Consider the following 16,198-nt stretch of genomic DNA (forward strand, 5'->3'; position numbering starts at 1 on the left):
AAGCCATGTGGGATAAGCCTTGGGAGAAGGAGAAAGTGGTGGCAGAGTGAACCATTAGGAGATGACTGCAGCTGTCCACATGAGAGGGAGAAATCAGGTGCCTTGCGCTCAGAGGGTAAAAAAGGGCTGGAGGTGGAGTGAAGAGTGTAGAGATGGAGGAGAAGGAGAAAGGCAAGAGTAGTGCTGAAAGATACGAGAGAGAGTCAGTCCATAGAAGGGACAGACTTGAGAGAATTTCTGGAGAAGGAAATGGCAACCCATTCCAGTACTCTTGCCTGGATAATCCCATGGATGGAGAATCCTGGTACAGGCTACAGTCCATGGGGTCGCAAAGAGTTGGACACGACTGAGTGACTTCACTTTCACTTTGAGAAAATTTCTGATTTTACAGTTAGGGATACTGAGGGACGGAGATGGAGATTGTTGACCTTGGGTCACCTAACTATTTGGAGGTCACAGCCAGGGCTGACTCCTTGTCTAGTGTGCATTTACTAGTACTAAAGTCAGAAAAGAAAAAAATTTTCTTGGCATATTAGTCATGTGCTGGGAAGAACTGACACAGTGGAAAAGACCCTGATGCTGGGAAAGGTTGAAGGCGAGAGGAGAAGGGGACGACAGAGGACGGGATGGTTGGATGGCATCACCGATTCAATGGACATGAATTTGAGCAAGCTCCAGGAGTTGATGGACAGGGAAGCCTGGCGTGCTGCAGTCCATGGGGTCGCAAAGAGTTGGACACGACTGAGTGCCTGAACTAAACTGAGGATTTACATTCATTGAGCTGACATTTATTAAGCATTTAATATGTGCCCAGTGGCATGTGTTAGCAGCTGCATATATATCCTCTCATTTAACTTTCCCTGCAATCCTGTGAGATTAGGGGATGTATTTATATATTTATTTATTCATTTTTGGCTGTGCTGGGTTTTCACTGCTTTTCTCTAGTTACGGTGAGTGGGGGTCTACTCTGTAGTTGTGGTGCTCAGGCTTCTCACTGTGGTGACTTCTGTTGTTGCAGAGCACAGACTCTGGGGCACACAGGCTTCAGTAGTTGTGGTGCACAAGCTTAATTACCTGCAGCATGTGGAATCTTCCCAGACCAGGAATTGAACCCCTGTCCCCTGCATTGCCAGGCAGATTCTTAACCACTAGCAAAGTCCAGGGAATGAGTTTAGAGAATTAACTTTAACTTGTCTAAAGCCCCAGCAAGAGAATAATTAAACCTACCATTGTTACCAGACTGATATCACAACCCATGTTGTTAATCATTATATCATCAGTGATTTCTTCTGGATTCTATATATGAAGCTGTATAATTTTGGTATGCTGGAGTCCATTGCTCTAAGCATTACTGTGGTCCATAGCACATTTCTTCCCCTCTCATATTTCTGTAAAGTCACTAGTTTTAACCTCATGAGCCCTGGGCTTTGAAAAGTCAGAAGATGTCATGTCTGGATTTTGTATAGGACCTTAAGATTTTTTGCCACCCACCTTTTCCTTGAATGAGTCAAAAGCATATATGGAAAAAAAAGCATATTTTTTTTTCTAGGCAAATTCGTAGGCATGGTCTAATTGTTAACTGCGCTTTCTCCCCTGCCCCTAAATCCTTGAGTTCTTGGACTTTTTCAGCTCAGTCCCTACATCTGAATCTCGAGAGTGTATTATTTCAGGCAGGCAGTCGTCCATAGCATTCCCCCTACAATACTACCTTTGTTTTAGAATAGAATGTTTACACTTTTGAAGCATGACCTCCTGTAATTTGAGGAATCCCTAATCCTGATTTGAAAAATAGCTGAAAATCTGTTCAGGGCCCCATGCTTCTAATCTCTGGTATGTAGTTTCTTGCAATAGGTGTGTTTTCTGGGCTTGGGAGGGGCTGGACACACTGAGTGGAAGGCTCAGGAAGGCGGGGATTTCCTGTTTACTGTGAACTGCATATTTGGACACCAAACTTCAGGGTTTGCATGTGACAACTATGTTTTTATTCTTCATCCTTAGATAAACAAGTTGGAGAAAGCTGTAGCAGCAGCCCATACCTTCTTCGTGGGCAACCCTGAGCACATGGAGATGCGACAGAACCTGGACTATTACCAGACCATGTCTGGGGTGAAGGAGGCTGACTTCAAGGACCTTGAGGCCAAACCCCATATGGTGAAAAAAAAACAAAAAGCGTTATCCTCTTCACTCACTCTTTATTATAGTGACATTCACTAGGGTTGTTTTCAGATTACAAAAGTAATGTATGTTCATTGTACAACGTTAGAAAAATGCAAATACATAAAAAAACAGGAATTATCTCTAACAGTGCTACATTCAGAAAACCAGAGGTTGATATTTTGGTCTATTTTTTAAGTCTTCAGTACCTAATTTTTATGGGCTTCCCTGATGGCTTAGTGGTAAAGAATCCATCTACCAATGCAGGAGACAAAGGGTTCGATCACTGGGTCAGGAAAATCCTTGGAGAAGGAAATGGTGACCCACTCCAGTATTCTTGCCTGGGAAATCTCATGGACAGAGAAGCCTGGTGGGCTTCAGTCCATGGGGTAGCAAAAGAGTTGGACAAAACTTAGCGACTAAACAACAACAGCAACAAATCTAATTTTTAAACCTAATTTGGTGTCATATTGTGTATGTATTTTTTATCATCCTCCTTTTGAACTAACATTTTATCATGCACTTTTTCTCACGTCTTCAAATTTTCTTTGAATTTAATAGCTGCATGGTAATCCATCTTACTCATCAATTGTATTCATTTACTTATTGAATATTTTTGGTTGTGTAGATTTTTGCTTTTCACAGAAGTGAGTGGTACCATATTCCTCAGTATTCTTATTCTATTTGTTTAGCAGCTGGTGGCTCAGACAGTAGAGAATCCTCATACAATGCAGAACCCAATCCTGGGTTCGATCCCTGGGTTGGGAAGATCCCCTAAAGAAGGGAATGGCTACCTACTCCAATATTCTGGCCTGAAGAATTCCATGGACCGAGGAGCCTGGCAGGCTACGGTCCCATGGCATAGTATTTTTATAAAGGGCGTATGTTCTAGTTTATTAATAGAAATAGGCATATTAGAGACAATATCAGAATAGCTTTTAAAAATAAAATGTGTACATATAGTACTTTATACAACTCTACACAGTTTAGATTTTGGGTTTGTCTGTTTGTTTTTAGTGATTCTGTGACAGATGAAAATGGTTACTGTCCGCAAGAAGGGAGCTGTGTCCCACAAAGAGCAGAAGCAGAGTCTGTAATCAGCAGTCCTTACTGCCAGAACGATTGCTTTCATCATCTCAGCCCACATTCTAACCTCTAAGAGTTCAATTTTTTAAATCAAATTTTATTTTGAAAACGTTCAGCCCTACCAAGAAAAAGTGCAGGAAAATGACAATGAGGGACTTCCCTGGTGGTCCAGTGACTACGACTCTGAACTCCCAAAGCAGGGGCCCCAGGTTTGATCCCTGGTCAGGGAGCTAGATCCCACACGCTGCAGCTAAGAGTTTGCCTGCTGCAACTTAAAGATTCCACGTGCCGCAACTAAGACCCCCGCACAGCCAAATAAATATATTTTTTAAAGAAAATGACAATGAATTCCTATATAGCTTTCATCTAGATTGAGGTAAATGCTTTTAAATTTCAAAATAAACAAGGAAAGACTGTTTCTAGGAGGCCTTCATTATACAGCAGCCACCCTTTCCGTCGGTAACCTGCGCGGGCTAGAGGGACGCCCGCGGAGGTGGCCGCGGGATAGAAGGGAGAGCCGCCTGCCGCCTGCCCGGCATCTAAGTACCTCTTCCTCCCAGTAGCACGAATTTCGGCTGGGAGTGCGCCTCTACTCCGAGGAGCAGCCGCAGGAAGCCGTGCCCCACCTGGAGGCGGCGCTGCGGGAGTACTTCGTGGCGGACGAGGCGTGCCGCGCGCTCTGCGAAGGGCCCTACGACTACGACGGCTACAACTACCTGGAGTACAACGCCGACCTCTTCCAGGCCATCACAGGTGCGCGGCCCGAACCCGCCCCGGATCGGGCCTGCTGGGCTCTCAGAGCAGCGACGTGGTCCTGCAGACAGGGCATCGTAGGCCTCATTCCTGAATCTCCTGGGAGCTGGGAATCCGACTGAAAACTGCTTCCTCTTGATTTGTTCATCTTAAGCAGAATTGGAATCCTGGAAGTTGACCTTACCATTCTCCCTCTCTTCGATTCCTTTCAGATCATTACATCCAGGTCCTCAGCTGTAAGCAGAACTGTGTCACCGAGCTTGCTTCCCACCCAAGTCGAGAGAAGCCCTTTGAAGACTTCCTGCCATCTCATTATAATTATCTGCAGTTTGCCTACTATAACAGTAAGGTCTACTTCCCTCTTTCTCAGCTGCTTTTAACTAAGCCAAAAGCAGGGAAGGCAGGGATCATGGCCACTGTGCTTCTTTGCTTGTTTGGCTTCTCTCTGCGGCTCTGGGAGGCCTTGTGCCAGGTGATCCCTGGGTGTCTTGTTACAGGTCACCTGCTGGGAAGCCAGTACCGGCAGCCTGAGAAGCTGGGAGAGGGAGACTCTAGGACCTCACCGGTCCCCTCCATGACATTTATAATCTGATTTTGCACTTGAGTTAAGTTATAGTAGGGCTTCCCTGGTGGCTCAGATGGTAAAGAATCTGCCTGCCATGCAGGAGACCCATGTTCAATCCCTGGGTTGGGAATATTCCCTTGAGAAAGGATGGCTACCCACTCCAGTATTCTTGTCTGGGGAATTCCATGGACAGAGGAGCTTGGTGGGCTACAGTCCATGGGGTTGAAAAGAGTTGAACATGACTGAGTGACTAATGCTTTCACTTTTTTCACTTTAAGTTATAGTAAAGGCAAGGATGTATTTCCATTTAAACCAGCTCACAGGACATTTCCCAGACCTTCTCCTTCATAACAGCACTGATGCTCTGGAGTAGAGAGGGGGATGTTAATATCCAGAAAAACAACAAGTCAGCGGATCTTTACTGAGTTCCTACTGTGTGCTAAAGTAAGCCTTATAGCATATTCAAGAATATATGCTTTTATAGTTGAGGAAACCAACACATATCAACAAAAACTCTGCCAAAGAGGCAATCTGCTATTATAATCTTCCCTTCTCTTCTGAAAGTCCATAGGGGAAAAAAGATAGGAAGATGGGAATATTCCTGATATTGGTCTAATGAGACCAATATTGGTCTCATTGGTCTATTAAGGCCAATGTTTGAGTTACCTGAGGACACTGAGCACCTTAAAATCAATTACATATACTATGTGGATTCTGTCATTTCTCTCCCCCAATCAGGCAGTTGTGTTATGTAGCTGGTGCCTCCTGGCCGTGTCATTATCACCTTGAGCTGTGCTGAGACTGAACTCTAGGTGGTTCATGGTACCCAAGATGAGATGCTTTCTTTTCAGCCGTTTTTTTTCCCCTTTGCAGTTGGGAATTACACACAGGCCATTGAATGTGCCAAGACCTATCTCCTCTTCTTCCCCAATGATGAGGTGATGAGCCAGAATCTGGCCTACTATACAGCCATGCTTGGAGAAGAGCAAGCAAAATCCATTGGCCCCCGTGAGGTGAGAGACTTGCATTACTTAGGACAGCTGCCAGCTGAACCCAGACCAGAGAGCAGAGTGGGGTAGAGGAGGGAGAGCCAGCTGCTGCTTGGGCAGGGTAAGGCAGGGTTCCCAGGCAGGCGTGAATGCATGGGAAGCGTAGGGAATAAGCTGGAGCCTTCATTAGCACAATCTGGGCCCAGAAGTCTGTTCTCTGAGTTGGCAAAGAAAACCAGAGCTGCAAAGCAGCCATGTTCTTTGCCTTTTTTAGCATCCCTACTTTAAGACTTGATACTGTTTGGCCAAGATTAATCATTTTCTACTTCATGCTAACTTTTTTTTTCCACTCACCACTTTCCTGCCTCCATTTTCCTTCCTGTCCCCTCTTCTTTCTGCCATTGTCTGATCTGTCCCTGTTTCACCGTTAACCCCATATCCTTCCAAATTGGAAGGAAAATCTATGTGATACAAAGACTAAAACGAAAAGCACTGAAGCGAAAGCACCCCCTATCCCTGCACTGTACATTGTGCTGTTCATTTAACAATGGCTATTTCAGGAATTACCGGTGATTTGTTTTATTTTGCTCATTTGTATTTTATAAATTCCCTGCAGTGAATGCGTATTATTTTTGTATTAAAAACATGAAACGAGAGGACTTTCCTGGGTGTCTGGTGGTTAAGAGTCCACGCTTCCACTGAAGCAGGTGCAGGTTTGATCCCTGGTCAGGGGACTAAGATCACATACCTCAGAGCATGACCAAAAAATAAATAATAAAATAAAATAGCCTAAAAAAAACACACACACATGAAACTTTCTCTGTTTCAACTTAATGAAGTTTGGCACTGTGAACCTTCTTATTTGTGCCTATGCCATGCACAGGCCCTAGATCCTCTTTCTTGAGCCCAGAACAATGAGGTGGATTTGAAGTCACTAATCTGGGCTCAAGTCCTGACTCCTCCACTTACTAGCCATGTGATTTTTGGCACATCGTGTGGGATCTTAGTCATGCTGCTTTGCCCTTCTGAGTCTGTCTCTTCTGCTATAAAATAGGACTGTGGCTCTTGCTCTGTCTTCAACACAAGATGAGTATGAAGGTCAAATGAGATAGTGAGCTGGAACTTCCTTGGCAATCCAGTGGTTAAGACTCAGCACTTTTCCTGCTGTGGGCCAGGGTTCAATCCCTGGTCAGGGAACCAAGATCCCACAAGCCTTGAGGTGCAGTCAAAAAAAGAGAGAGTAAGCCGACAGGCACTATACAACATGTTGTGTGGACAGGTAGCATCACAGGGGTCTGGATGATGGTACATGAGTAGCAGTTGGAGGGTTTTCTCACCTCTAACCTCAGTTACCTCCTGAAACCAGGGGGCTTATCACTGTGGCCCTCGATCACTTGTGTCCTGCTGGCCTCACCCAAACCCCAGCCTGTAAAATTGGCTATAACTTTGGACTAACTTTTCACTTTGTCAACAACAACAATAACAACAACAAAAAATAACTACAGACGCTCTAGAAGCCCCTCCGTTGTTAATGCATCACATCTCTTGGACAAATGAAGGGGATGAGAAAACAGGTCCACCCCTGGGCTGTTTAACCGATGAATCAGAGGCCAGGGATTCACCCCGCAGCTGTACCACACACTTGTGCAAAGGTAAATGTGCACAGCTGTGCATCGGAACACTGCTGCTGAAAGCAAAATAACTACAAACAAGCTCAATGCCATCAATTTGGAGACTGGTTGAACCAATTTTGGTACATTGATTCAGTGACATACAAGATAACTCGTAAATTGCATGAGCAGATTACTATGCACCAATATGAAATTGTCTCCATGATAATAATTTTAGGTAAAGAAAAAAATTAACATAACTGTTCATGGAGATTATTTCCCCACCCCCAACCCCCAGGCATGGGCCTGTAGGTCAAGGGTTGGAGGAAAGACCTGAGCGTTGCTATTTATGTCTATCAGCTCTCTATGGGTTTAGCTGTGTATGTTTTACCTTCATGTCTTTCTGAGTGCCATCTGAAACCACCTTGGAAAGGTATACAATATGACATTTGTAGGATACTGCAGTGAATATAATAAAAGAGGTGCCAGCAAGCCCGGGTGGACGCATGGGAGAGAAAGGAGTGCCTGGAGAGTAAGGGAGGGCTTTGCAACAGGCAGTGGTGGTGACATTTGGTTTTTAAAGCCTACAGTAGGTGAATGAGACAGGGAAGGGCCGTTTAGATGAAGAATAGCATGTACAACACCTACACAACTATCCCATGCAAATGGAAGATGGTGACAGGAAGTGGCAGGCAATGGAGCCTGGGAGAATCAGATTCTGAAGGTTCTTGAGTGCCTCTCCAGGACCTTGGACGCTACTCTCTGCGGCAGGGAGTGGTGAGTCCTGGAAGGGTTTGAAACAGCCTGATGACCTATGATGGTGCAGGGTTCAGAATGGGAGGTGCTTGGGGCCATGTGGCGCCAAGAGAGCTGCCAAGGCCTGAGCGAGGCGGAGGAGCCAACCAGGTGGAGGAGGGAGGTGGAACTGCCAGCATGAAAGGGGGCGTGTTTTCACTCCTCCCTCCTCTCCAGGCCTAATTAGGTACCCTGCTCCAGTCTGGGACCCACTCCAGTATTCTTGCCTGGAAAACTCCATGGACAGAGGAGCCTGGCAGGCTAAAATCTATGGGGTTGCAAAGAGTAGGACACGACTTACAGACTGAGCAACAGAACACACACCCAGAATTCCCAGTCTGGGAGACATTGTGCGTGGTGCTGGCCACAGGGCTCCAGAGTGTACAGGGGCCAATGGGAAGGGACTCACAGCCTCCCTTCCTGCCTGCACTCCAGCCCAGGGTGGCTAACTTTTCCTCTGTTCACTGGGAAAAGCAGGTAGATGATGCAGTAGTAACAGACTTCCCATTCTGGTTGTTGTGGCACTTCCTGTTGAAAATAAGCACCCTTTAAATGTGTGTGGCATTTTCTAGTTTACAAAAATCTTTTGTAGCTTTTCTTTCATTTGATTCTCATAACAGCCCAGTGAGGTGGCATCACCAACCTACCCTGAAGTTAAAAACCAAGGTTCTTCCTTCCTAGATCTGGCGTCCTAAGAGTCTCCAATAGAAGGAATCCTCCTCTTGCCATCCCCTCCCATGTAGAGACTGGTTACCTTGTCATTGTCCTCTTTGGCTGCTAGATGGTGACCACCTGGCTTTGAGATGGCACTTCTCCTGGCCTCTTTTGCTCAGTTAAGATCCCCCTCACCCTTACCCTTGATGGCCTAGTAAGTCTTGGGCAGAAAGAGAAAATGAGTGGTCAGTCAGTCTACCATTTCTAACTAGAACCACCCTACTGGTAAGAGGGTAACTAACATCTGTTGAGCCCCGTCCCAGGCCAAGAATTGAGCTGGGTCTTTACACCCATCATGTCATTGCTGCTGCTGCTGCTGCTGCTAAGTTGCTTCAGTCATGTCTGACTCTGTGCAACCCCTTAGACGGCAGCCCACCAGGCTCCCCCGTCCCTGGAATTCTCCACGCAAGAACACTGGAGTGGGTTGCCATGTCCTTCTCCAATGCATGAAAGTGAAAAGTGAAAGTGAAGTCGCTCAGTCGTGTCCGACTCTTAGCGACCCCATGGACTGTAGCCTACCAGGCTCCTCCGTCCATGGGATTTTCCAGGCAAGAGTACTAGAGTGGGGTGCCATTGCCTTCTCCGTCATCTCATTGAGCTGGGTGTTAACACCCATCTTCTCATTCTGTCATCACAGGTGCCCTTTGAGGTGGGTGCTGTTCTTCCTTTTTTTAGAGATGAGGACATTTAGGCTCCAAGAATGAGTTAACCTGCACGGTGGCCTGTCACTGCCTATGGTGATGAGAATCTCTGCTTCCCTGCTTTATCCCAGTGCCGGCATAGTTCTGACACAAAGCTGCCACTCAGTAAATCAGTGTTGAGTAAGTGGTAGAAGTGGGACTTTGCAGCCTCATAGGGCTGCTGCAGAGGGTTAAAGGAGATAACACATATCTAGCTTGGTGTCCAGCACTTGGTGAGGGACGCCAATCATTTCAACTCCTCAGGAGAGACTTCCCTGTTGATTCAGTGGTTAAGACTCCATGTAATACAGGTGGCCTGGGTTCCATCCCCGGTCAGGGAACTAGCTCCCACGTGCCATGACTAAGAGTTCACATGCTGCAACTAAAGATCTTCCATGAAAAAAGAAAAAGATCTCACACGCCACAGCGAAGATTCTGAGTGTCACAGCTAAGACCCAACACTAAGACCCAAATAAATAAATATTTTAAAAAATAACTTTATCCCTTAAAAAAATTTTAAAAATGAACTCCCTCAAAAATTTCCATCTTTCTCTTGAGTATATCTAACAGGTGATATAGGTAGGCCTCACTGATGCCTTTAAAGTTTTCCTTATTGCCCTCATCTTTTATTTCAACTGATACTTTTTCTTTTTCCTTCCTTCCTTCTGCTGCTAGGAGACTAGCAGGGCACCTAGGGAAAGATGGGATCCAGAAGGTACTTAGTTTCCCTGCCCCGGGTAAGCCCGCCAGTGGGAAGGGCCGGGTGCTGAGCCCTGTTGCTCTTTCTGAAGCTGCCTGGCTCCAGGGAGGGATACCGTCTGCTCCAAGTCTGAGGGGAGGCACATGACACAGGAAAAAGCATATGGACTTTAGGATTAGAGAGACCCAGCCTTGGACATGGGTCCCTGCTCTGCTGTTTCCTGTTGTGTCACCCCACCATAGGACACAATATTGTCCGCCTGTACCTCAGTGTCCCCATCAGTAAAATGGGGATAATCGGATCAACCTCAGAGGTGGCAGTAAAGATTGAATGAAGAACACAGTAGTCACCTAACACCTAGTTTTTAAGTTTTGTTTTTTTTTTTCCCCCCTGAGACCAAACTCCTGCAAAAGTCAAGAAGGAATTTTCCTCCTTTGAAGACTAATTGTTCCTGAGAATCCTCAGGTTTTCTGTCTCAGAGTGTAATGGCAGAGGAAGGAAGGGGGCATTTTCCCTTCAAGGGAAGCCTGGTTATGCCACCCTCAGATATGCTGCTTGTGCCAGGCAAGAGGAACCCTTGAGCACAAAAGTGAGACTTCTGTCCCAAACTGGGGATGACCACATGAGTGGTGGTGGGAGAGGAAGCCTTGGGTCACACGGGGAGCAGAAATGTAGACACTGGCTGGAGGGGGGTGGGGGCCAAGAGCTAGCGGCAGGGCTGAGTTCCAGAGCATTCCTCCCACTGTGTGTCTCAGAGTGCCCAGGAGTACCGCCAGCGGAGCCTGCTGGAGAAAGAACTGCTCTTCTTCGCTTACGATGTTTTTGGAATTCCCTTTGTTGATCCGGTGAGCCAGGGTGCGGGGGTGAGGGGTGGGCAAGGGATGGGGTGAGCTGTACACCAGGTGACTCCAGGGAGAAGACCAGTGGACAGGAGACAAGGGGGAATTCTGGATAGCTAGTTATAGGTGACTCGGTCCCAAAGACGTCTCCCTTTGTCTCCTGGAAGGGGTCTGGTGAGAAGGTGGACTTCCTGTAAGCCCTAGTCCATGCATCAAGACCTAAAGGATTCAGCAGGCCCTCTGGCACTGTTCATTTCTTCCTGCTCTGCTTTTAGGATTCATGGACTCCAGTGGAGGTGATTCCTAAGAGACTGCAAGAGAAACAGAAGTGAGGCCCTTGAAGAAACTGCATGAGTGGATCGGTGTGATGAAGCACTTGAGGCTTCCCGAGCCCAGGCAGATGTGAACTCCTGGCAAGGGGTGGGCAGGTCCAGTCTGGGGAGCCAGGGTGGGAGCCTGGGTTGGCCCCAGGATGCAACTCTCAGAGCAGCTGTGCTCACAGGTCAGAACGGGAAACAGCTGCCCGCATCTCCCAGGAGATCGGGAACCTTATGAAGGAGATCGAGACCCTTGTGGAGGAGAAGACCAAGGAGTCACTGGATGTGAGCAGGCTGACCCGGGAAGGTGAGAGGATGGGCTCAGGGCCACCTTGGCCATTGTGGGGACAGCAGGGCCAGGGTCCCCATGTCAGCGGGGCAGCTCCCGTGAGAGGGCAGCCTCAGGAGCTGAGCCGGCACGGGTCACCCTTCCTCACTCACCCACGGGACTTCTGCAAAGAGCACTGAGAATTGGCCTTTGGTTAGAAATAAAACGCCTGTGTCACGTGGACACTAGTTCACTTTGGTAAGTATTTAGAGGAGAAGACTCATCTCCTTGCCCCCAAACTGTTTCCTCCCAACTGCCATCATTTGTTCTGTCACCAAGCCTCAGAATCTTCAGGTGTCCTTTGGTCCCCCCTTGCCTGTCCCCTCCAGTCCACTGGCGAGGCCTGCCGATGGGACTCCGCTCTCTTTCTATCTCCCCAACCCTTTTCATGTCCCCTTGCCTCAGGCCGATGACAAGCTCCCAGCCCCTCCTGTCTGCACCTTCTTTCCTCTTCCAGTCTGTCCTTGCCCCTTCCCACCGGGGGGGCAAGACCAGTCTCCAAACACCAGGACTCTGACACCATCCTCTGTGTCTCCCCTTTAACCATAGGCTCCACTCTTGCCTCGTTTACACCTTTTCCTCATCCTTGAGCCTCTCTGCCCATAAGTCCTTGTTCAGGTCTATCCATCGTCCTATACATTTCCTATCATCCCTGCCCGTGAGGCATCTCAGATACACCCCCACAGTCTTTCTTAAACTCCAGACCAGTCAGGAGCCCCTGCCTATTATTTATTTGTTTGCACTGGGTCTTAGTTGCGGCATGCAGGATCTTTAGTTGTGACATGTGGGATCTAGTTCCCTGACCAGGAATCGAACCCAGGCCCCACGGCATTAGGAGCACAGAGTCTTAGTCACTGGACCACCAGGGAAGTCCCTCCCCTCCCTCTTTCTGTTGAATTTTCAAGGCACTCTGTGCTTTCACAAAGTCTGCTTTGTGCTGCTTATCGTGTAATTATTGGAACAGGGTCTGTCTTCAGGTGTTAATCCCTCACCTCTTCTAGCACAGTGCCTGGCACATGCTGAGGCTGGAGTAAATAGAGTTGAATTGCTCTCTGGTATGCCCCAGCACAAAGAGATACCAGGAGAAATTGAAGAGAGAAAGACTGGCCTTTACGGTTGCTTCATTTAACAGTGGTTAGTTTAAAAAGATTAACCATTAAAGAATTTGTCCAGCATTCGTTTATTTTCAGAGAGCTTTCACTCTACTCTGTTATTTTTCTTGATTCTCTTAATTGCCTGACAGGTAGGTTTGGGCAGATTATGAGATCCTCATTTTTAAATAGATGATGATATGATGGTGGCTAAACTTTTTTTTTTTTGATTGGAGGATAATCACTTTACAATGTGGTGTTGGTGATAGGTAAACTTTTAAGCATTTACTCCATGCCAAGTATTGTGCTAAACTTTTAAGTTGTCTTATTATTCTTTATATCAAACTTATGATATACCAGGAGAAATTGAAGAGAGAAAGACTGGCCTTTAAGATATTATTTTGCAGTTGAGATACGGCTCAGGGAGGTTAAGTAACTTGCCAAGGTCACACAGCTAGTAAGTGGAGGATCCAGGAGTCAAACCCAGTTCTTTCTGATCTTGAGCTCACGTTATAGTAATGTCTATGATGTTTCCCCAACAATGTGTGAAGGCCTAGGAGCCAGCAGCTGTGGAACAGTACTTGGATCTCCTGTCCTAAGTTCCATCCTCTGGTTCAGCCTACCTTTGGAAGTGACCAAATGGAAGATTTCTCTGGTGAACAGGAATCAACTGGAATTTCTATTCCTTACAGGAAGGTAGTATCTGATGGAGAGTGTCTGAACTGCTGCTGGATTTAGCCAGTCTTGTCATTGCTTTGCAGGTGGCCCCCTGCTGTATGACGGCATCAGACTCACCATGAACTCCAAAGTCCTGAATGGTTCCCAGCGGGTGGTGATGGATGGCGTCATCTCCGACGATGAGTGCCAGGAGCTGCAGAGACTGACCAATGTGAGGGAGTGACCACACTGCCTCCCTAAGGGCCCAGCATCCCCCGACTAGGTGCCTCCTGGGTGCTGGACGATTGCCTGCCCCTTGCTCTGGGCAGTCGACCACCTCTTCCCGGGCTGTCAGCTGCCTGGCTAACTCTACCTGTTCTGGGGGCCTCGTAGGCAGCAGCAACTTCAGGAGATGGCTACCGGGGTCAGACCTCCCCACACACCCCCAGCGAGAAGTTCTACGGTGTCACCGTCTTCAAGGCCCTCAAGGTAGGGTCAGTACTCTGTTCTAGGTGTGGAGAGGAGGGAGGGGGCGCCCAGGCTCTGAGGGGGAGTTGGAGATGGTGGCAGGAAGGGCAAAAGTATCTGCCTGTCAGCATTCCGGCTGCCACGGAGGCAGGATAAACCCCGCTGGGTGAGGCCGACTTTTGAACCATGGCTCTTGGTGTAATAAAATTGAGACAAGCAAGTAAGACTAATACCCCAAGTTTGAGAGTGCTTTCTGAAGAACAGCTATACTTTTTTGTTTAATATTTATTTTCATTTATTTGGTGGCACTGGGCCTTAGTTGCAGCATGCGGGATCTTTAGCTATGGTACGTGAACTCTTAGTTGCAGCGTGTGGGATCTAGTTCCCTGACCAGAGATCAAACCTGGGCTCCCTGCATTGGGAGCACAGAGTCTTAGCCACTGGACCACCAGGGAAGCCCCAGAATGGCTATACTTCTGAGCAGAATGCATGAGTTATTTATAAAGAGAAGTGTGAAGGGGAGGGGCGGGGGCTGATGGCAGAGGGTCACGTGCGGGAAGCAGAGGGACTACTCCTTCACGAGCACGAGGAGTGGGGCCTTGTGCCTCCCTGGTCTCTGTCGGCCCCCAGAGAGAGGGGCGTCCAGGGCCCCTGACCCAGGCTGACCACTGTTCTCCTCGGCAGCTGGGGCAGGAAGGGAAGGTTCCTCTGCAGAGCGCCCACCTGTACTATAACGTGACTGAGAAGGTGCGCCGCATCATGGAGTCGTACTTCCGCCTGGACACCCCGCTGTACTTCTCCTACTCCCACCTGGTGTGCCGCACCGCCATTGAAGGTGGGCCTCCCTCACCCCGCAGCACCCGCCCAGCAGACAGCCCCCCGCCCAGGCACTGGCTGGACGCCAGGATGAGAAGAGCAGGCACAGTCCCTTTCATCCTGCTGGGGAACCAGTGTAAATGAGTGCAGTCTGTGCTGCGGAAGAAGTTAGAGTCGGTCTCCCTGGGCAGTCAGGAGGGCTTCCCAGAGGAGGTGACGGTGGTTACACAGGATGAATAGGGGTTGTGGAGTACATGGGGCGACGGGAGGATGTTCAAACCAGAGGGAACAACAGCTTGTACAAAGGAGTGGAAGCATGGATCAACCAGCACTTGGGGGAACTAAGAAAGTTGCCATTTCTGGAGAGTAAGGTCAGGGAGGTGGGGGGGTGGGACAGCCAGGTGAGGCTGGCGAGGGCCTCAGAGGCCAAATTACAGAGTGCTTCTAGTTGGGCATGACTTAGAGACTAAACAACCACCTTCAAGAGCATTTTTCATCCTGTAAGTCAGTGGTTCTCAGCATCAGGTTTGGGCATACAGGTGTCTTTAGATGAGTCATGAGCTCTGTTGTAAGTTCTCTGTCACTAATTTTTAAATACCACATTTTTGAGAGAACTCCTTATTTTATAAGTTAGGGCAGACTGGAGGTCACTCATGGTTCACTCTCCCTCTGTCACATTCCCTTTTGCGTCCCTGCGGAGGGGTGAGGTACGGCCAGTGTCCAGGACTCACATACGACCCACAGCCAGGTCTGTCCTGCCAGAGCCTTCCGCGGCCCCGGTGCTGACGTACCACTGACGGTGGCAGAGATTAGGGCTTTACCCTCCCTCAGAATGTCTGGAATCCTGCCATATTCTGGGCACACCAAAGGAATATGCCAGACTTGCGACTGTGTGTCATGGTCTCCAGGTAGGGGCGCCCTGGGGCCTGGGCAGCAGGAAGCCAGTGGTCAGGCAGGGGAGGGCTGGATGAGGCCTTGTCTTTATTCCACCAGTGCTGAGGATTTAAGGTTGGTCTTGCCGCTGTGTCAAAAGACTCGAAGGTGTGGATCAAGCCAGAGGAAGGGAAGCTGGTCAGCAGTGACCCAAACCCACCCCTAGGCCAGCAGGAGAGCTGCACGGCCGTCCCCCGAGGGCCCCAGTGCCAATGTGTGTCCCCTTGGCCGCAGAGGCACAGGCTGAGAGGAAGGACGGTAGCCACCCCGTCCACGTGGACAACTGTATCCTGAACGCCGAGGCCCTCGTGTGCATCAAGGAGCCCCCTGCCTACACCTTCCGGGACTTCAGGTGCCAGTGGTCCTCAGGTCCCCGGGGCCCCGTGCCTTGTTCCCTCTTCCAACACATGCATGCTTGGGACCAGCTCTTGCTAGAGTCCAAGACCCTCTGGGTTGGAAATCAGACAATACGGGAATGGTTACAGTGTAGTGGGAGAACAGAAAGGAGAAAGGAGGACGTGGTACAGAAACAGCCCAGAGAAGGGCATGGTGGGTGCTCAGGGTTGAGGGTGGGGAGGCGGAAAGGTCAGGAGTCCTGTTCGTGAGGCTTCAGAGAAGCTCTGGAAAGCTTTCTTCCTGTGAAAGGCCCCCTTCCAGCTGCTGGTTGGGAGCACTTGGAGGTGAAGGCACTGGAGCTGCGGGT

The 16,198-nt window shown here is 48.6% G+C and overlaps 1 protein-coding gene across 3 annotated transcripts in view; it reads left to right on the plus strand.

The window, feature by feature from the left end:
• Window positions 1–16,198, plus strand: part of P3H1 (prolyl 3-hydroxylase 1) — a 30,998-nt gene that overhangs the window by 13,594 nt on the left and 1,206 nt on the right. For all 3 annotated transcript variants that reach the window (XM_081492244.1, XM_081492245.1, XM_081492243.1), the window contains exons 2-12: window positions 1,999–2,151; window positions 3,804–3,993; window positions 4,206–4,337; window positions 5,432–5,571; window positions 10,802–10,891; window positions 11,161–11,213; window positions 11,388–11,509; window positions 13,383–13,510; window positions 13,672–13,767; window positions 14,431–14,581; window positions 15,730–15,847. In XM_081492244.1, coding sequence (XP_081348370.1) covers window positions 2,062–2,151; window positions 3,804–3,993; window positions 4,206–4,337; window positions 5,432–5,571; window positions 10,802–10,891; window positions 11,161–11,213; window positions 11,388–11,509; window positions 13,383–13,510; window positions 13,672–13,767; window positions 14,431–14,581; window positions 15,730–15,847 — 1,310 coding nt within the window. In that variant the 5' untranslated portion in view covers window positions 1,999–2,061. The remainder of the gene's footprint in view (window positions 1–1,998; window positions 2,152–3,803; window positions 3,994–4,205; window positions 4,338–5,431; window positions 5,572–10,801; window positions 10,892–11,160; window positions 11,214–11,387; window positions 11,510–13,382; window positions 13,511–13,671; window positions 13,768–14,430; window positions 14,582–15,729; window positions 15,848–16,198) is intronic.

The sequence above is a fragment of the Giraffa tippelskirchi genome, chromosome 5 (assembly GCF_054371585.1).
Source record: "Giraffa tippelskirchi isolate mGirTip1 chromosome 5, T2T-mGirTip1v1.2.pri, whole genome shotgun sequence".
NCBI lineage: Eukaryota > Metazoa > Chordata > Mammalia > Artiodactyla > Giraffidae > Giraffa > Giraffa tippelskirchi.